This window comes from Erinaceus europaeus, chromosome 4 (assembly GCF_950295315.1).
Source record: "Erinaceus europaeus chromosome 4, mEriEur2.1, whole genome shotgun sequence".
NCBI lineage: Eukaryota > Metazoa > Chordata > Mammalia > Eulipotyphla > Erinaceidae > Erinaceus > Erinaceus europaeus.
Window position 1 is genome coordinate 9710817 of NC_080165.1, and position 21479 is coordinate 9732295.

At 41.5% G+C, this 21479-nt stretch overlaps 1 protein-coding gene across 1 annotated transcript in view; it reads right to left on the reverse strand.

The window, feature by feature from the left end:
* Positions 1-19874, reverse strand: part of PTCHD4 (patched domain containing 4) — a 256884-nt gene extending 237010 nt beyond the window's left edge. The window contains exons 1-2 of the mRNA XM_060188731.1: positions 19668-19874; positions 18906-19317 (exon numbers count right to left, since the gene is read on the reverse strand). Coding sequence (XP_060044714.1) covers positions 18906-19317; positions 19668-19816 — 561 coding nt within the window. The 5' untranslated portion in view covers positions 19817-19874. The remainder of the gene's footprint in view (positions 1-18905; positions 19318-19667) is intronic.
* Between the last annotated feature and the right edge of the window lie 1605 nt (positions 19875-21479).

The window sequence follows — 21479 nt, forward strand, 5'->3', positions numbered from 1 at the left end:
TGGAACTCTAACAGATCCCTTTTACCCCTGTCACTGATCATCTCCATCAGGAACAACACTATGGACCCCTCTGTGGCCCCTATTAGACCTGGCCCTCAATGTGGATCAACAAGGGTGGGGAGTGTTCTAGTCTCCAATGGGAGGTTGGATAGCAGATTTTGCCTATCATGTGAGGATGATGGGACCTGAAACTAGCACAGCCTGGAATGTTCCTAGCCATGACCATGGAATGTGAGTTCATACCTACAGGGATGCAGAGGTTACATAGGCCCCTGTGATGAATATGGGCCCCAGGTCAAATCTATGGGGTTTATATTCAACAATATTTATGTACTTTCCCCGTATTTGGGAGATACTCTCTTCCTTGATCCAGCCTTACGCCAGTCCTTACACTTTGCTTAACCTGCTGCTCCACCGCCGGACTCCCAGAATTTTATTTCATCCCATTCCCTGCAGCATAGTTTCAGTCGTATTCAGTGGAGACAAAAATCACTAAAATTCATATTCCTTTTAATATATGGTTCCATTTGTGTATTCTGACTTAAGAAAAAACTCAAATCACATTTAACATTTTAGTAATTCCAATAAATAGTTTTCTAATAGTTTCAATAAATAGCTTATTTGCTAGAGCAACAAAAATGACATGAATACATGGAAGAAACAAATCCAAACTCTCTTCTTAATAAAGATTCTGCTTAGGTGAAATGCCTTGCATTTTATATTTTAGCCATGCGGAAATGAAAAAATGTTTATACAATAAAGAGAAATGTAATCAAGATATCAAATTAAGACTAATAAGTTCCAGGGAAGTAATACATACTATTATAACTTTATATGAATAGGAACAATTTTTACATATTAATAGATTTGAAAGTTGCCAAAGGACAAACTAAACTTATTGTGGTAATCATTCTGACTTTGTATATATGGAATCATGTATACTAAATACTAATACAAAGAACTATGTTAACATCTCAGTTTTAGGGAATTAAAAAAATAGCTTTATTAGACAAGACTTGCATATGTATTTAAAATTTTATTCATTATAAACTACATAGCTATAGGGCAAATTTGTGGATCCCAATGATTTTTTTTTCTTTTCTTTAAATAAATGATTCGGGAGTTGAGTGCTAGCGCAGCGGGTTAAGCGCACATGGTGCAAAGCTCAAGGACCGGCATAAGGATCCCGGTTCCAGACCCCGGCTCCCCACCTCCTTGGGAGTTGCTTCCCAGGTGGTGAAGCCAGTCTGCAGGTGTCTGTCTTTCTCTCCCCCTTTCTGTCTTCCCCTCCTCTCCATTTCTCTCTGTCCTATCCAACAAGGACATCAATAACAACAACTATAATAACTACAGCAACTAAAAACAACAAGGGCAACAAAAGGGAATGAATAAATAAATAAATATTTTAAAAAAGAAATGATTCATCAATTCATTATTAAATTCAAGATTTATCAGATTAGAAAGATGTACATTTATTTAACTTCTCTGACTATATTATTGCTGGAACATTCCACTAATCTTCCTAGTATTTATTTGATTTGATTTGATTTGATTTGATTAGTGACTTAATACTGATTTACAAAACTATATGATGACAGGGATATAATTCTGCACTGTTCCCACCTTTAGAGTTCTGTGTCCCTCTTCCCTCCATTGGAAAGATTATTAGTTCACCCAGGGTCACAGATATGGGTTGACTCTCTATTCTATAACTATCAGTTTATATTTGTACATATTTGTCACTCCTTTTTTTTCCTGTGGTCCTGCCTTTTCCTTTCTAAGTCACAACTACACTGCTTCCAAGTGTCCTTTCTTTCTCTCTCTTTTCCTTCCTTCCTTCCTTCCTTCCTTCCTTCCTTCCTTCCTTCCTTCCTTCTCTTTCCCTCTCTGTCTTCCCCTACTCTCTGCATTTCTCTCTGTCTTATCCAACAACAACGACATCAATAACCACAACAATGTTAAACAACAAGGGCAACAAAAGGGAAAATAAATATAAAAAAGAAAAGAAAAGACAATTCTGGGTGGATTTGCTTTGGCTCAGTTATAACTTATGATCTGATGCAGCCTGGTACCACCTGTAACTTTGGGGTTCTGGCCAAGACATGCTTTCAATATCTGTAGTCAGTAGTTTATAATTCCTGGCAGGGCTGGGTGGTGGTGCACCTGGTTAAGTGCACCAGGACTGGGGTTCAAGACCCCGGGCCCCACCTCCAGTGGGGAAGCTTCACAAGTGTTGAAGCAGGACTGCAGGAGTCTATCTTTCCTCCTCTCTATCACCCCCTTCCCTCTCAGTTTCTGGCTGTCTCTATCCAACAAATAAATAAATATAATATTTTTTTTTGAAAAAAGATGTTTATAATTTCTTTCAAACTAAGCTCTTGAATTTTTTTCCCTAAATTTAGAAGAAAATATAATCAAGAGATGTATATGACCTCCTTACATAGATTAGGTTCCAAATGAGAAGGATTACCTGAGATCAGATTGTGACAAAGTTAAAATAGGTAAGAGTTAAAATAGGAGGGAGTTGGATGGTAGTGCAGCAGGTTAAGTGCAGGTGGCACAACCCACAAGAACCTGTGTAAAAGGATCCTGGTTTGAGCCCCCGACTCCCCACCTGCAGAGGGGTCGCTTCACAGGTGGTGAAGCAGGTCTACAGGTATCTGTCTTTCTCTTTTCATCTCTGTCTTCCCCTCCTCTCTCCATTTCTCTCTGTCCTATCCAGTGACATCAGTAACAACAATAACAATAATAACTACAACAATAATAAAACAAGGGCAACAAAAGGGGACAAATAAATAAATAAATAATAGGTAAGAGGTAACTCCAAATGTTGGAGAGGATGTGGAGAGAAAAAAAAAAAAAAACTTCTGTACTGCAAGTGTGAGTGTAAGCTGGTCCAACCCTTGTGGAAGACAGTCTGGAGATTTTTCAGAACACCAGAAATAGACCTGCCCTCTGACCCAGCAATTTCTCTCCTAGGGATTTATCCAAAGGACTCACCTATGGGAAGAGATCTATGCATCCCCATGTTTATAACACACATAATCAACAAAAGTTGGAAGCATTACAGATGCCCTACTTCAGATGAGCAGCTAAAAAAAATGTAATATATATCTATATCTGTATCTATCTATCTATCTATCTATCTATCTATCTATCTATCTAGGATATAATAATATTCACCTTTTAAAAATGGTGAAGTCATCTTTTTTGTATCATCTTGGATGAAATGGGAAGACATCATGTTGAGTGAGATAAGCCAAAGAGAGAACGATAAATATCAAATGGTTTCACTTATAAGTGGGACCTAATACTTAGGAACAGGGAGGGAAAAAACTAAGTGAAACATGAACTGGACATAGTGTATTGCATCAAAGCAAGGAAGTTGGGGAAATTGGGGAGGGTATGTAGAAGTGGAAGAGAACTGTTGGGGTTGAGCGCATAATGGAATTATAGACATGTGACAATGACTACACTGTAAAGCACTGAGTCCTACAATAGAAAAGTTTTAATAAAAAAAAGATAAGAGGTAATGAAAGCCTATGAGAGAGACAAAGCAATAAAAAAGGAAGAGATATTTTGGGGAGGGGAACTTAACCCCTCCCCACACACACCTTAGTAATCTGCTATGATCAACAGCAAATCTTTTTCATTCTTTTAATTCTAATGTGGTGCCAGAGATTGAATCAAGTCTCCTGCATTTACATTACCATTGAGCTACGTTCTCAGTCCAACTGTCTTTCTATCCCTTTTCATAGAATGACAGAGAGATATTGAAGAAAATGTAAGATTCACCCTTCTGTGGAGTTCTCTTTACTGCTTTCATCTAGTGAGAATTAAACCCAGAGTTTTGTGTAGGTAAGTGTGACACTCCATCATCCCAACAGAGAGGTTTCTAAAGTCCCAGTCTGAAAACTGGGTATCTATATGTAAAAAACAAACAGAAAAATAAACAAACAAACAAAAATAGAATGACCACATTTCACAACACATAAAAGTAAATCCAGAATATATCAAAGACTTAGATCTAAAACCATAAATCATAAAATACATACAAGAATCCATCAGTAGAACACTTCATGTCTGCTTTGGAAATTTATTCCAAGACTCCAATGAAAACACAATACAAATTTAACCAGTTGGATTATATCAAACGCAAAAGTTTCTGCACAGTAGAAGCAACCGTCACCAAAAGAAAAAGACACTCTACTGATTGTGGAAGATAAGTACATGCCATACATTAGACAATGGATTAATAATCAAATTAAATGAAGAACTCTCAACACCCAGATACAAAAAGCAAGCAATCCTATTAAAACAGAAAGTTAAGAAAAGGAAGGAAGGAAAGAAGGAAGGAAGGAAGGAAGGAAGGAAGGAAGGAAGGAAGGAAGGAAGGAAGGGAGGGAGGGAGGGAGGAAGGAAAGTAGGAAGGAAGAAAGGAAGGAAGGAAGGAAGGAAGGAAGGGAGGAAGGACAAGGCAAAAGTATGAAGAGACTTCAAGAATATATTCAGCTATCAAACAGTCATATGGAGACATGTTCAAAGTCTTTGATTATAGAAATACCTATGAATACAAGGAGCCACCACTTCAGACCTATGAGAACACTGTACTTCAAAAAAGTCAAACAGCGATTTCTACTTAGGATATAGAGAACAAAAGGAAACTTTCTACATTGTTGGTGAGAATGTAAATTGGTCTGTTCCCTGTGAAAACAGTATGGAGACTCCTCAAAACATCAGAAATGAATCTGCCATATGATTCAAGAATTCTTTCCTTAGGAATCTGTTCAAATAACACAAAAAAATGTCAGAATTGAGAATAGGACTAGACAGCTGGATAAGGGCAGAGTAGCTCCCAAATATGAGGCAAGTTTATAAATACTATCACCTGTAAACCCCATTAATCTGGTCCAGGGTACTATTCTCATCATCTTCCCAGACAATACTTTTAGCCCACCTGCATGTTAGCTATTAGCTCATGCAAAAATTACACAAGTCATGGGCCCCTTGGAACAAACCTAAAATAGACATCCTACCTTATTCCCATATGAAGACCCTTAGTTCCTTCTACTCTACTCTTATCTTTATGTACCCAATTATTAAACAATTTGTCCTATTTTGTATCTTACTGATTTTCAGCCACCAAGTTGTAGATGCTACCATGAGGTCATCCTGACCTCCCTGGGCAGATGACCTCAACACCGTACCTTGGAACCTCACCTCTCCAGAGTCCTGCCCTAGTAGGGAAAGACAGAAACAGGCTGGGGTTATGGATGAACCTGTTGAAGTCCATGTCCAGCAGAGAAGCAATTATAGAAGCCAGACCTTCTACCTTCTGCACCCCATAAATAATTTTGGTCCATACTCCCAGAGGGATAAAGAATAGTAAAGCTTCTAATGGAGGGAACGGAATATGGAATTCCGGTGGTGGAAATTGTACTTCTCTTATCCTACAGCCTTGTCAATCATGATTAACTCACTAATAATAATGATAAAAAACCTTACTTGGAAATATTTACATGTCTATATTCATGTAGTGTCATTTGTAAGAGCCAAAGTGTAGAAATAACCCAAGTGTCCAACAACAGGTGACTGTCTTTTTTTTTTTTTTTTCCTGACTAGTATAGCCACAGGCCCTTTGGAATATAAGTAAAATATGCCTACTAGCTATCTACAGAACAGAGACGTCCCCCCCCCCCCCCCAATTCTTCATCTGCACTATTACAGCCTTTAGGTCCATGAATGCTCAACAATTTGTTTGGCTTTGTATGTTAACTCTCTTTTCAACCACCAGGTTTCAGATGCTAGCATGATGCCAACCAGACTTCCCTGGACAAACAACCCCACCAATGTGTCCTGGAGCTCAGATTCCCCAGAACTCTGCCCCATGTTCAGCAGGGAAGCAATTACAGAAGCCAGACCTTCCACCTTCTGCATCCCACAATGACCTTGGGTCCATGCTCCCAGAGGGTTAAAGAATAGGAAAGCTATTAGGGGAGGGGATGAGATACGGAGTTCTGGTGGTGGGAACTGTGTGGAGTTGTACCCCTCTTATCCTACGGTTTTGTTGGTGTTTGCTCTTCATAAATAAAAACAAAAGCAAAAAAAAAAAAGGTAACTTGTTAAAGAAATTGTGGTATATATACACAAGGGAAAGTTACTCGGCTGCAAGAAACAATGAAATTGGGTAGGCAAGAAGGAAGAGCATGGTCAGCTGCACATGCAGCCGAAATTTGAGCCTGGCCTTCAACTTACTGGAGGAAGCTTTGGTGCTGTGGTATCTTTCCTTCTCCAGCTATTTCTAAACAACTCTGCTTTAAAGAGTTGACCCTGTTCTCTCTCCCCTCTCCCACTCCCTCTCTCTTTACCTCCCTCCCTTTTTCTCTCAATTGCTGACTTTCTCTGTCCAATAAAGATAATTTAAAAAATTTTCAAAAACAAGTTGACCCTGAGCCAAGAAGCCCCAGTAACAAAAAATAAATTCAGTGAAATATTTTCTGTTGTATGCATAGAACTAGAATGGGGTCAAGTTCGGTGAAATTATTTAGAAAGAGAAGGAAACACTTGGGAGCCAGGTGGTGGCACAGCGGTTTAAGTGCACATGGTGCAAAGCACAAGGACTGGCATCAGGATCCCAGTTTGAGCCCCCATCTCCCCATCTCCAGAGGGGTTGCTTCACAGGCAGTGAAGCAGGTCTGCAGGTGTTTATCTTTCTCTTTCTCTCTCTATCTTGCTCTCCTCTCTTGATTTCTCTCTATCCTATCCTATGGCAACAATAGTAACAACAATGATGATAAACAACAAGGGCAACAAAAGGGAATTTTTTTTTAAGAAAGGAAACAAAACAAGGTTCAATGCACTGTGAAAATGTAATGAACTCTGGTCTATTGTGACAGATCTGGGGAGAGGAGGTTGACAGGGTGAAGAAGTAGAGAGGAAATACTGTTGGTGGAGGGTGGAGTTTCCATAGAAGGTGAGATGTACTAACACCTATTTGGAAGAGGTGGGGAGGATGTGGAACTGTGACCCTTTGACAATAACAACCCTGTAAATTATCAGTTCCTTAATAAAGTGATAAAAATAAAAACCTCAGTCCACATCCAGGCCAATTAAATCAGAATCTCTGGAGACGGGGGTATTTTTAATGTTCCCCTGGTGATTCCTACACTCAGCCAAGACTGAATAGAACAAAGGTTTCTTTTCACACAGCAGAGTCAGAAGAGTCTAAATACTTCTCTGGGCCCCCATCCATAATTCTCGTTGATTTAGAACAATGAAAATCCACCTTTCAAACAAAAAAACAAAAAAAAAAAAACAGTTGGAGAACTTCTCATGAAGAATGCTAAAGGTCTAGTGGTTAGTTATATGTCACTGCGCACATGATGCCACAAGACATATTCTTGGCTAGGTGGGGGTTGGGAGAAGATAAAATAATCATAGGTGACTGAGATTCTGAGCCCTTGTAAATAACAGAAAACTAACGCCATTCAAATACCACAGTACTACACTTTCCCCTGCTGCTGTAGCTATTCCCAGGTGGTACTTGTGGTCCACACACACACAGCAAGGTACACTCTTTACGTTGGGAACTATCTTCTGGTCGCCCTTCTGTTCTCAGTTCACAGTTATTTTGATGAGAAAGTGAACACTGGGTCAAGCTGTAGCACCGGTTATGAAGCACAAGGATCTGTGCAAGGATGCCGGCTTCCCAACCGAAAGAGGTCACTTTGCATGCAGTGAAACAGGTCTGAAGGTGTCTATCTTTCCCTCCCCCTCTCTACCTTCTCCTCCCCTTTCAATGCCTCTCTGTCCTATCCAAAAAAAAAAAAAAATCGAAAAAATGATGCCAGGAACAGTGGTAGTGCAGGCACCAAGCTCCTATGATAACCCTGGAAAGAGAGAGAGAGAGAGAGAGAGAGAGAGAGAGGTTGAACACTTGGTACTTACTCTCAGTGTACTATGCATTGTTCCTCTGTCACATAATAATGAATTTATCTATTTGATTTTTGTGCCTCTCTCTTTTATTTTTAAACTAGACTCAAGCTGCTAGAAGTGAGCAATCCCCTTTATTTTCACTGAATCCACAATGTCAGCACAGTGCCTTGCACACAGCTGACAATCGAAATGATGCTAAATGAATGTGTATTTGAAGGGTTTGTGGATCTGATGAGTCTCTTAACTGGCATGGCCTGGAGTGGCAATCAGACCTGGGTATACTCTATTTGTGTAACTAAGAGGCTTGGTGAGATAAAGAAATAAACATAGGAGGGTCAGGCGGTAGCTCAGCAGGTTAAGCGCACGTGGCACAAAACACAAGGACCAGCTTAAGGATCCCATTTCGAGCCCGGCTCCCCACCTGCAGGGGAGTCACTTCACAGGCAGTGAAGCAGGTCTGCAGGTGTCTATCTTTCTCTCCCCCTCTCTGTCTTCCCCTCCTCTCTCCATTTTTCTCTGTTCTATCCAACAAGGAACGGCATCAACAACAGCAATAATAATCACAACAAGGCTACAACAACAGGGGCAACAAAAGGGGGAAAAATGGTCTCCAGGAGCAGTGGATTCAGTGGGACAGGTACTGAGCCCCAGCAATAACCCTGGAGGCAAAAACAAAAAAAGAAAAAAGGAAAAGAAACATGAACTTTCCAAGAGAATATTTTTGTGTGATTTTTAATACTTTTTTATTTCTTTCTTTGTATTTTATCTTCTTATTTGTTTGTTTTGGGTGATTTAGGGTTAACTCTCAATCCAGCATAAATGTCAAAAGTAGCTTTCAGAAGTTCCAAAAGCTAAGAGAATATTTTCCATTTATTTCTACTCTCCAGAGCCCAGTGGCTACACTCTTTCTTCAGCCTTTCAGAGACCAGAGGAATGTCACGGTGACGGTGACCCATGTGGGATCTCTCCATATTGGAAGGGTGGTTCTAGAAAGAAAATGTTGGCTGTTCTAAACACACCCTATAACTAAACAGAGTCCATTCACTTTCAAGTACCTTTCAGAGGGTCTGATTTATTCTGAATGACAGAAAATGAGCCTTGATTTTGGTGAATGGCTGTGGCATAATAATGCTGTCTGAGAAAAAGCATAGATTGCAAGACCATTTAAAAAATATACTCTACTAGAACGCTGCTTCATTTTCCTCAAATATTCTTGTTCCTATGTATAGTTCCTATACCTTGTGTTAACACAGCTAGGTTAATTAGGGTTTCATGTTGCTACTATTGTGAAATAAATGCACAGGGTTTAGAGAGTAAAGCTACAGATTTTTTTTTTTCTTAAAAAGATGTTTAGAAGGGGAGTCGGGCTGTAGCGCAGCAGGCTAAGCACAGGAGGCGCAAAGCACAAGGACCGGCATAAGGATCCCGGTTCGAACCCCGGCTCCCCACCTGCAGGGGAGTTACTTCACAGGCGGTGAAGCAGGTCTGCAGGTGTCTATCTTTCTCTCTTCCTCTCTGTCTTCCCCTCCTCTCTCCATTTCTCTCTGTCCTATCCAACAACGACAACAACAATAATAACTACAACAATAAAACAACAAGGGTAACAAAAGGGAATAAATAAAATAAATATATTTTAAAAAGATGTTTAGATTTAATTTCAACATTTTTGGATAACACTGAGCTACAGCGATGAGCTTTAAGTTTAACCTAACTTCAGATGTTAGGAATGGGGTTCTTTAAATGTGCAATCGCTGCTTGATAATTTTCTAGGTATATCCTCACTGTCTTTACAGTATGTCTAAATGACCTGGCCATAGACTACATTGCTCAATTTTGTTATGGAGTATTTAATCTGAATAAACAAAACTACAAGACACAAGCCATGAATGAGGAATAACAAGAACAAAGCTGCCACAGACTTAGCTAAAATTCTTGAACTCTCAAGTGTATGTGAAACGTCTAGGGTCCTTGTTAAAATGCACATTCTGGTCAGTATGTGGAGAGAACTGGGAAGTTTTTATTTTCAACAAAGTCCCAGGTTATATTAATACTGCTGGTCCACGAGCAACATTTTGAAGAGCAAGGTCTTAGAAGACAAAATGAATTTAATTTTATGGTTTACAACACAGCTTGGCACACTTTTGAGTCAGAAGCATATCCTAAATGTTTCTGCACAAATGCCAACCTGTCCACCAGCACACTGGCAGGAAGTCCAGAGAAATAATGAATCACTTCTGTCTATGATTCCATCATGGAAAAGGGGGCCTAAGTGATTTGTTGGACTAAGTGCTTACCAGATCTGCTGTCTAATCTGGAACTGCCTTCTGCTGATCTACAATATTGGGATTTATGGATTTCTTCTTTCTTTCTTTTTCATCATTTTTGTGGGGGTTAATAGTTGACAGTGCAGTTGTTGACACACAGGCACCGTCTTTCATCTCTGCAAAAGTGCTCTGTAAACACTCTCATCCACAAGCCAGTCCAGACTTTGTGATTTCCATCTGTATCCCCAGATGAGTGAGATTAGCAAAGAAACAGGAACACTCCAGAACAAGTTCTGTGAAAACAGTGTCACTCATATACTAAAAGCAGACAGGGATGCAACAACAACAACAACAAAAGACAACTAAAGACCTATATTTCTGATGAACATAGTTGCTAAAATATTCAATAAAATTCTAGTCAACTGGGTACAAGAGTATATCTGAAAGATTTTGCACCATGACTAAGTAGGATCTGTAATTGTTAATGGGTCAAATTACAAAATATTCCCTCAGTTCTGTTCATTTTACATGTCAAAAATCACTGCATAATAGTTTGATTCAGTTATAATAGCTTCTCAAGTAGAATAGATTAAGAAATGTAATTAATGCTTGAAGTGAAAGAGAAGCAAAAGAAGTTTGTCTGTTTGTTTGTTTGTTGGGGAGGGGGGTTGGCTTAAGTTTATGTCTAAAGTCCCATTCTGTTGTATCTGTGTTTGACTTTACTTTATTCCTAAATTCTCAGCTGTCCTGAACCAGTGATAAAAGAACTGTGGATAAGGAAATAAACAGAATGAGGAGAATTTTTGTTCATTTTCAGCCCTCCCTTAACCTCTTAATTTTCCAAATGCAAAGAAACAAATAATTACACACACACACACACACACACACACACAGAAAAAAAAAACCATTATGATACATTTTAGTTAAAAACAGACTTTTGTTTCAGGTAAGTAGCTGCATCTTGGCCCCAAAACCAAGCATATCTTTTGTACTTGGGTGCTCTGAAAAAAAAATGTGATGCTCATGATTATTCTGACATGAACGTAACAAAATACATGTGGTTACTTAGCTAAGAAGTTATTATTACGAACATTAGACAGCATAGTTACAATCTAACCAAGCAATTTGCTTTACTTCAGAAGTTAAATGTTCTAGAATATCATCCCAAACACACAGTGTTGCAAGTTATCTTTCTAGACTCTAGATGGGGGATATTACCGAGGAGACCTTGAACTTCTTTGACACAAACACTCACACCTCTGGCTGGACTGTCACTTTACAGATAACAGAAGTCTGATTGGTAAAGGATGGGGTTTGCTCAATGTTACACAATTGGTCTTTATGGTGCCCGGGTTGGAACTGAGTTCTCCAGCTATTTCTCAAACTATTCCCCATTATATTGTTCCATGCTATTTTAACAGTCTTTTTTTTTTTTACTTCTGTGATAACATTTTCTTTTTTGGTACCTGGGTTATCACTGGGTATTGGTGTCTGCAGGATGAAGTCATAGCTCCTGATAATCACTTTTTCTTCCCTCCTTCCTTCCCTCCTTCCTTCCTTCCTTCCTTCCTTCCTTCCTTCCTTCTTTCCTCCTTTCCTCCCTCCCTCCCTTCCTTTCTTTCTTTCTTTCTTTCATCTGTATCTTCCTTTCTTCTTTTTATACATTTGATAAGACACAGAAAAATTAAAACAGTGGGAGTCTGTGATATCAATTTAAGTTGGAAATATTCAATTTTGCCTCACTCGGAGACTCCTTACTTAAAAAGTTGGGCCCCACAACAGCCATACTTTCTTCTTCCACCCTTTGCTCTGAGTGTGCACGTCACCAGGTGCAAGGAGCCAGGTGCGAATCCCAGCTCTGCACCTATAGAGAGGATGCTTTACAAGTGGTTAAACAGCTCTGCAGGTGTCTCTCTTTCCTCCTATCTCTCCATCTCCTCTGATTTCTCTTAGCCCAATCAAACAACAACAACAACAAAAAAAGCCACCAGGTGGAGTCAGGTTAAGCACATGTGGAGCAAAGTGCAAGGATTGGCTTAAGGACCCCCAGTTTGAGCCCCCAGGCTGCCCACCTGCAGGGGAGTCACTTCACAGGCGGTGAAGCAGGTCTGCAGGTGTCTATCTTTCTCTCCCCCTCTCTGTCCTCCCCTCCTCTCTAGATTTTTCTCTGTCCTATCCAACAACGACAACATCAATAGCAACAATAACTATACCAACAATAAAAAAATAAAGGGCAACAAAATGGAATATAAATACTAAAAAAAAAAAAAAAGCCACCAGGAGCAGTGGATTCAAAGTACAGCTAGGAGCCCCAGCAATAACCTTGTGACAATTCGAGAAAAAGATCATCAGGAAGCCAAGTGGTCATGCACCTGGCTGAGGGGTACACACTACAGTGCTCAACAATCCTTGCTCAAGCCTCCCCCCGTCTCCATCTGCCGGGTGGAAATTGCATGACCAATGAAGCAGTGTGTCGGTCTCTCTCCCTCTCTGTCCTCCTTCTTTCTTAACTTCTGTCACCAAATAAAATAAATACATAAATATTAGAAAAAAAGAGATAAACTGGAAGGTAAGCTTCAATGAAAATATTAGAAAAATTTGATAAGGATGTCTTATGAAGCTTTAGAATGAATTAGAGAAAAAAAAACTATAGAATAAAGTTTTCCTGAAAATGTCAAAAGAACCATGGGGATCTTTACTTTTTTAAATTTTTTATATTTATTTATTTTCCCTGTTGTTGCACCTTTTTATTATTGTGGTTGTTGTTGTTGGATAGGACAGAGAGAAATGGAGAGAGGAGGGGAAGACAGAGAGGGGGAGAGAAAGAGAGACACCTGCAGACTTGCTTCACCTCTTGTGAAGCAACTATTCCCCTGCAGGTGGGGGGCCGGGGACTTGAACTGGGTTCCTTACTCTGGTCTTTGCACTTTGTACCATGTGCACTTAATCCGCTGAGCTACTGCCCGACTCCCGGACCTGTTCTTTTCATGTTGGCTTAAGTTGCTCTTCTATTGAGCTTGGAGCTAATTAATAGCAACATCTTTACAATTTAGAAGATGTACTCAAAATGTACCCAAAGAAACTGGCTGTTCTGTTGAGAAACAAACAAATTTTCCTTGTCTTTTCTTAAATGTGTGTGTGTGTGTGTGTGTGTGTGTGTGTGTGTGTGTGTGTGTGTGGAGTAAAGGGTAGTGTAATGGTTATGCAAAGAGATTATCATGCCTGAGGCTCCAAGTAAAAGGTCCAGGTTCCATCCCATGTGCCACCATAAGCCTGAGCCCAGCAGTGGAAATACACTTGAGCTGGAAGCATTCATTTGCAGATGTGTATTAAGGCAAATTAACCAGAAGGACAGGTTGCAGAGGACTAAAGTTCATTTCTTTCCTTTTGTACCGCATTCATCTCCTTTATCTGTGCTTCCGCCCCCCCCCCGCCCCCCCCCCCCGTGGCAAAATGTAGAATTGAAGACATACAGATACTGTTACTTTCTTGAGAACTATTAGATGGAAAAGCAAGGTTATGATACCCAAACTAAGAAATAGGGACACAGATTACCATGAGCAAGGACCTGGGCTGGAGCCTCTGTTCTTCAAGGGCATAAGAGACGAAGGTTCAGGAGCAGTGAAGCCAGTCTGCAAAATTCTTGCTTTTTCTCTCCCTCTCTACCTCCCTTTCCCTTCTCAATTTCTCTATGCCCTACCTAATAAAAAAGAAATGGAAAAATAAAAAGGGAGGGGGCCAGGTGGTGGCACACCAGGTTGAGCACCCACGTGACAGTGCACAAGGACCCGGGTTCAAGCCCCTTGCTCTTCACCTACAAGGGGGAAGCTTCATGAGTGATGAAGCCGGGCTGCAGGTGTCTCTCTGTCTCACTCTATCTCCCCCTTCCCTTTCGATATCTAGCTGTCTCTACCCAATAAATAAAGATAATTAAAAAAAATTTATTTTATTTTATTTATTTATTCCCTTTTGTTGCCCCTTTTTTTTTTTGTTGTTGTTGTTGTTGTAGTTATTATTGTTGTTGTCGTCGCTGTTGGATAGGACAGAGAGAAATGGAGAGAGGAGGGAAGACAGAGAGGAGGAGAGAAAGATAGACACCTGCAGACTTGCTTCACCGCCTGTGAAGCGACTCCCCTGCAGGTGGGGAGCCGGGGTTGGAACTGGGATCCTTATGCCGGTCCTTGTGCTTTGCGCCACGTGCGCTTAACCCGCTGCGCTACAGCCCGACTCCCTAAAAAAATTTTTTTAAAAAGAAAGAAAAAGGGAAAATGGTTGCCAGGAGTGATGGACCCATAGTGCAAACATAGGGCGATGACAGTAACCGTGGTAGTAAGACAGGAGGGAAGGAAGGAAGGAAGGAAGGAAGGAAGGAAACTTATAAGCACCACTTAAATTACAGTGTAAACATTTTTTTTTTGATATAGAACAATCTCATTTTAATCCAGAGATTAGTATAAACAGTATTATGCATTTAATATAACAATTCAGTCTGGTTGGATTCAAATATAACCCACCAGTAAAGTGTCCAATTTATCACATGTGAGGTCTCTTATTTGAGCCATGTCACCCATGGGAACACCATCATCAGGGAGAGCTCCCCAGATGGTGGACAGGGCCACATTCATTCTCTCTCTCTCTTTCTTTCTCTCTCTCTGGCATAAGATTACTGAAATAGTAAACCCAGGAGTCGTGAAATCATGCATAGTAGGACCCTGGAGCTTCCAAAAATCTAACTGGTCATATTGTATGAATTTTTGGTGCTTATGTTTTCATAGATAAAAAAGAATTAGTCTCAAAGTATTTAGGTCAAAAACACTTTACAGAAATATGGAGAATGTAAAGAATACCTTTAAAATAAAAGCATGTCACAGATGTTTGAAAGGTGATGATTATGCTAGGAAATTACAGCATCCATGGACAAATTCATAGCTAGACTAATCAATGAATGTTATGAACACTACCTATATATAACTATAGAAGTTTGGCATATGTGCATATGTTTAGTAGAGAAGATGTAGGATACAACCTTTGTTCCTGATTAGGCTATAGTAGTAATAAAAAGACGATAATGACAGTTCATAATATATAGATGTAGGGTCTTTAGATTTGGGTATTTTTAGTGAATGAATTTTGTGAGGGGGAGGGTTATGCTTCATTTCTTCAGCAGTATTCCAAGCTGACTCCTTTTTCTCATCATCTGTTTGGAATTTCATACCAAAGAGACTTTCTGTTTCCTTTCTTCTTCTAGAACACCTTCTCAAGATAATCGTATTTAATAGAAGTTCTAAATCTTTAACATACTCAGAGCTGCTCAAGTGTCTTAACAATATTCTGAAAATGCCGCCCTTCTTATGGTCATAAGTAAGTGTTCTTTTTCTGTCAATCAGTGTTTATACATCTTCAAATTATCTCTAAGCACTGCTTCTTTCATGTCGTCAGAGTGCCAACTCCTTCTCATATTATCCAGTCAGTGTTATTTATTTATTCCTCAACTCTTGGTTCTTTGCCCATGAGCATCTTCTAGCACTAAAATTTTCCACATTGGCTAGAGTTGAAAAGAGCAGTGACTAAAGTATGACCAAGGAAATCAAACTGAATTAGAAGTAAAAAGGTGTGTGTGTGTGTGTGTGTGTGTGTGTGTGCGTTCTTCAAATCTCATATGACAGAAATTGTAAGACTTTAACTTACATCAGCATCATAGGCACATTCTTTGAGATTCACCACCACAAATGCATTTAAATTATTTTCAGATAACCATTGGTAAATACCATTCTACCTTGTGGAGTGCCAAGTTCTTAGACTAGAAGTCCTTGGAGACACTTTGAGAGGACTGTAAAAGGATCTGTGATACTGCACCAATCATACTTCATATTGAATTAGCTTGACTAAGATTACATCTGAATACCTGAGAGAGTCCATTGCTCTCAGAAGATTCTTCAATGATTCATTTACCTAGAAATACTTCAGGATTCTCCACTGATGCCATGGAAGAAGTCAAGCCAACCCATCTGAAGAGACACTGACCTTGGAGTATAACAGAATAAGGAAGGGCTTTACAACTTGTAGAACCAATGTGCAGTACCTGCTGTCTTCATGATTAGTAAAATGATTCTACTATGACACTGATCTCTGTAATCAATTACTCCATTTTCTTATGCGTATCCACTAGCTCCCTCCATATGTAGATTAACCAACTAGTCAACCAAAACCATTAGACAGGGGTCAGGTGGTGGTGCACCTGGTTAAATGCACACATGACATTGTGCAAGGACCTGGGTTCAAACCCCTGGTCCCCACCTGCAGGGGGAAAGCCTCATGAATGGTAAAGCAGGGCTTCAAATGTCTCTCTGACTTTCTTCCTCTCTACATCCTCTTTCCTCTTGATTAGTCTGTCTCTATCCAAAAATAAACAAAAAAATATTTTTAAAAAGTAAAAAAAAAAATTAGACAGAGAATATATTAGAAACGCATTGTGGCACTGGTCCGGTGACAGCATTATTCCTTGCAAGCAACTCTGGGTGAGGGTATTGACGGTTGTCACTGTTGGGCCTTATAAAATTTAAAAAAAAACAAAACTTTCTTTCCTTACACCCAAACCCTTTCTTTGGTGCCTAGAAAAGCATCGACTAAATCAGAGGCACATAACCAATGATTACTAAGTGACTGATTTAAATATCTAATGGGTTTGTACTGAATATGTTATAATAATAGTTTTAGTTAAACAAAATGCCCACAGTAACTGACTGAACAAAACCTTTATACCTAAAAGTACTCCTGAATAAATGATATCACAAACCCAACTAATAATGTATATTAATTAACTGACAAGCTATCTTCATAAGGAACACTAACACAGTTGTAAATCTTTCTTTACAGAAGTAAGTTTGATACAAGAAAGAGTCCATCTAAAGACTGAAAACTAAAAAGATCACTTCAACACTAAATTGTTTCCTTGAGCAAGAACTACTGTTGACAGCAAGAGAGTTGGGATGCCCAAAGCACACTGCCCATCCATATATCTCCATCATGCTTCCTTTCATATGTGTGCAGCAAGTAAGTCCCTACTTAGGTTTCAAACTGATGAATCATCTGTCTAGTTTAACCAAACTCAAGGGGCTGCTTAGCATTTTGTGACACTAAAGCCCTATCACTCTCTGGATATATTTAAATCAGGACAACATGGTAAAAGAAGGCAGGGTATGAGGTTTCCTGAGAAGCCTTTAATTCCCAAATGTATTAAATCCTTCATTTGGGGAAAATGGAAACTTCTTATCTCACAGAAGAAGGAGGAAGAGGAGGAGGAGGAGAAGGAGGGAGAGGGGGAGGGGGAGGGGGAGGAGGAGCAGGTAGAGGAGGAGAAGAAAGAGGAATTTGAAAGTGTGTATACATGCTGACTAGATCAGGTAAATAAAGATATTAATGATTTTCTCTATTGGGTCATCATTTTATTGAAACTAGGTGCCTCTTATTCTATTACGTTCATGCATATGCACATACTTCATATTAGAAGAAAGAAAACTCCTGTTTCTTGTGGAACACCTGTCTTGGGAGTTCTTGGTTGTGCAGCTTCTGAACACGCATAAGTTGAGCATGCAAATGGTGCAGTGACTCTTTTTGGAAGTCACATTTGTCCCTGAAACTTCAGTCACCTGGAGATGGTATGCCTCATTGCCTGCAACAGTTCAATCCTGACAGTGTAGACTACGTTTAAAAATCTCACTTAAACAAGAAAATTCAAACAGTACAACCACTGAATGCTGGAATAATCATTCTTTCAAGTCTTGCTGACTGCTGAATATTTTTCTTTTTCTACTGAACTATAATTATCATCTTGTTTTGATTTGGATTCTTACGGGTAAGGGAGACAACAGTACTCAGTAGATGGTCATGTCAGTGTGCTGCACAGCCCCCACTTTTACACATACAATATTTCTGCTTCTTTTGCAACGCTAACACACACACCGACACACACACACACACACACACAATTCCTGGAATCCTGGCTACAATCACATGTCGCTTTCAGATACACACATTTACAGAACATCAAACCACAAACTCCCAAGATGTCATAATCAAGTCACACTGAAGATGCCAATAGGTGGGTATGGTACCAGGTGAACGTGGAATCAGTAATAAGAAATACATCGAACCCCATTATGAAAAAGAAATCCCCCAGACTGTTCAGGACTCCCCCTCCCCCTTCCATCCACTGATTTATTAACCCTGAACAAAGATGTAATTGCAGGGTCTCAGAAACAACTTTTTTTCTTTCTTTTTTTAATCATTTTTTTGCATTTGTTTTGACTTTGAATTTCTGAATATCTATAGTTGTACTATTCATTCCCCATTTTCTTCTCTTAGTTACCCATCTCCCGCCAACCCTCCCCCCCCCCCCGCCCCCAAATGAAAGAAGCACCATTAGCTTCTGAGTCTTAAGAATGAGACCTCTGCATTTTCTTTGCTTGTTTAGGGCAAGAAATGAAGTGCTGCCTCTTTAATTGGCGGAAGCATGCAGGCGGCGGAGCCTACCTTTAATTTAGTGTTGGGATACCTCACTTGCACCCTGGCTGTTGTCTTATTGGAGACGGCAGCCTGCCTGAGATCCTCTAGTACTGAAATAATATCATCCAGCACGCATTTCTTATCCTGATTTCTCAACACACACAGATGGGAAAAAGTATAATTATAGCCCTTGTGGTTCACCTTCATTTCCAACACGGTACGGTGGGTCTGCAGGATCCCCTCAGCCTGGAGCAAAATATTGTCCCCGGGTGGGGAGAGGAGGATCACCCTGCCATACCTCCCAGGGGTGTGCAAGTCCGAATAGAGCTGGCTTTTGGACTGGTCCAGGGGGAAAAGGCTGCTGGCCAGGCTGCGCTCGATCTTGGCCAGGCTGTGGCTGGGAGCCACCAGGCGTTCCAGGTCGCCCTCGGGTTGGAAGCGGTTGAGCGCGCTGAGGCCGAAGGTGATGGTCAGAACTGCGGGCACGGTGAGGAAGAAGACGGGATGCCGGCTCACGCACAAGCCCAGCCTGTGACAGAACGACTGGAGCCCTCTGCGAAGCACCTGCCGCAGCATCCTCCAGCAGGTCCAGCTCGCGGGCGCCGTCGGCCGTCTTACAAAAAAAAAAAGCACATGTGACATGTGTGAGCGCCGGAGCCACCCGCTCCCCTCTCTCGCATCGCGCCCCACCGCACCGCACCCCCTCCGGGCCAGCCCCCCACCTCCACCCCCTTCTGCAAGCCCCCGCCCCCGCGCTCACCCCGCAGCCACCCCGCCCGGTCTTTCCCCGGCCCCACCTCCATGCGCTCCTACTACTCTTTCAAACACTGCAGCAAGTTGCAGCAAGGCGGGCGGCCCGGGCTGTGCTCTCGGGGGCGCGCGGGGGGCTCGGGGGCGCGCGGGGCTCACCATCCCTCCCGGCCCGGCCGCCCGCGCCCCCGCGCCCCCGCGCCCCCGGCTCACCGCGCCAGCGAGCAGCGCTCCGGGTCTAGCGGCTCATCTCGGGCTGGGGGCCCCCGGCCTCCCGGGCTGGAGGCGGCTCGGTGCAGAGCGTCCCACCGGTGTGGGGTTCCTCCCGGGCTCGGTGGGGTTCGGCGCCTCGCTGGAACCATGTGCCTCGCTGTTGTAAGAAGCAGACTTGTGCCTTAAAACCTGCGGGGGCTGGGGCGCGGGGGGGGGGGGGAGAGCAGGGCGGGAGCTGGGGAAGGGCTGGGAGGGGAGGGGGGAAGCCAAGCGCTTTTTCTTTTTTAAATAATTAAATTTTTTTTTTGATGCTCACAATTATTCCTGGAGTTTTGTTTTCCCTCTCCTCTACCCTCTGGAGTGAATGGAAGAGGAAATGGGTGAAGGTGCCGCTGGCCCTTTGGAGCTGGGGCGATCAGAGCTCTCCAGCTGGGGTGGGGGCGGCTGGCTGGGAGGGGAGGGACCTGGAGATCCAGGCAATGCCCCCTTGGTATCCTGGTGCCCTAGAATGCTGCCTCTGGGTGAAATAAAAGCAGCTGAGAGAATGATGCTGCATTTTTAACAAGCCACTAAGCATGCAAGGGATTTCCTTGCAAGCCCTACCACCACGCTGTCAGTCCACACAGGAGTTGGCAGCAGCCCAGTGGTCCTATTCAGTGGAGGGTGCTCAGGGGGCCTCTAGGGGGTTCCTTTCTTTTGCTCTGGGCTATGGGAGAGGAACAAGGGTGACTGGAGTCATGTATTTGCCAGTAGCACTTTCCAGTGATTCTGTGCCCTGTCACCAGCCTTCCTACCCCTCTCCACCTCTGTGTCAAAAGTGAAAATTCACCAGCAACAAATGATTTCTAACAAACTATTGCACTCATTTCCTGTGCTTTCAAAGTTTAGGACAGAAACTTCTTTAAAATTATTCCATGCTCCTTCTCCAATTTTTCCTTCGACTTCGGAGAACCATTATTATGCCCCCCTCCCTTATATGTATTCTGAGGTGAAGTGTGCTGAGGGACTTACTTTTCCTGTGAGTGAAATTCCAGGAAGAAACAAAAGAGGGGAAGGGGTTATTCTTCACATTTTTTTTTCATAATATAGAGAAATATTTGGGTAAAACACACTGTAGCCACCTGAAGTGTAAAATAGCAGTGTGCTTTCAGCAAGTAGAAAATAGAAGTCCCACCAGATAGAATTCCCCACACTCCTCCCCCCATACCCAAAAGTATGAAGGTGAGAAACTTTCTCCCAGGGGCCTGGGCTGTGGCCACTGGATTCAGCTCACATAGTACTAAGCACAAGCACCCACGCAAAAATCCCGGTTCAAGCCCAGCTTCTCACCTGCAGGTGTGTGCGGGGTTGCCTCACAAGCAGTGAAGCAGGCCTGCAGGTGTCTATCTGTATGTTTCTCTCTTTATATTCCACCCTCTCTCAATTTCTCTCTGTCCTACTTCCCCTTCACCCCCCCAAAAAAAACTGAAAAAAAAAAGATCACCAAGTGCAAGCACTGAGCCCGATGGATAACCTAGATTCCTAGTACAAGCATTGAGCCCGATGGATAACCCTGAACAGCATATAGCATAAAGAAGAAGGAGGAGAAGGAGGAAGAGGAAAGAGAAGAAATGAAACTTTCTCTTGACAATGATCAGATCAACCTCAAAAATGTATGTACATTATCTATTGGAAATTTTACTCATTTATATTATGAAAATAATAGGAATTGTGGAGGAAAAATTATAAAGTTTGCGGAGGAAAGCTATTTTTCAAAGTTTCAGATCATTTTGCATTGATTTCATAGAGAAGGTTGTGTTTCAGGAGATGATT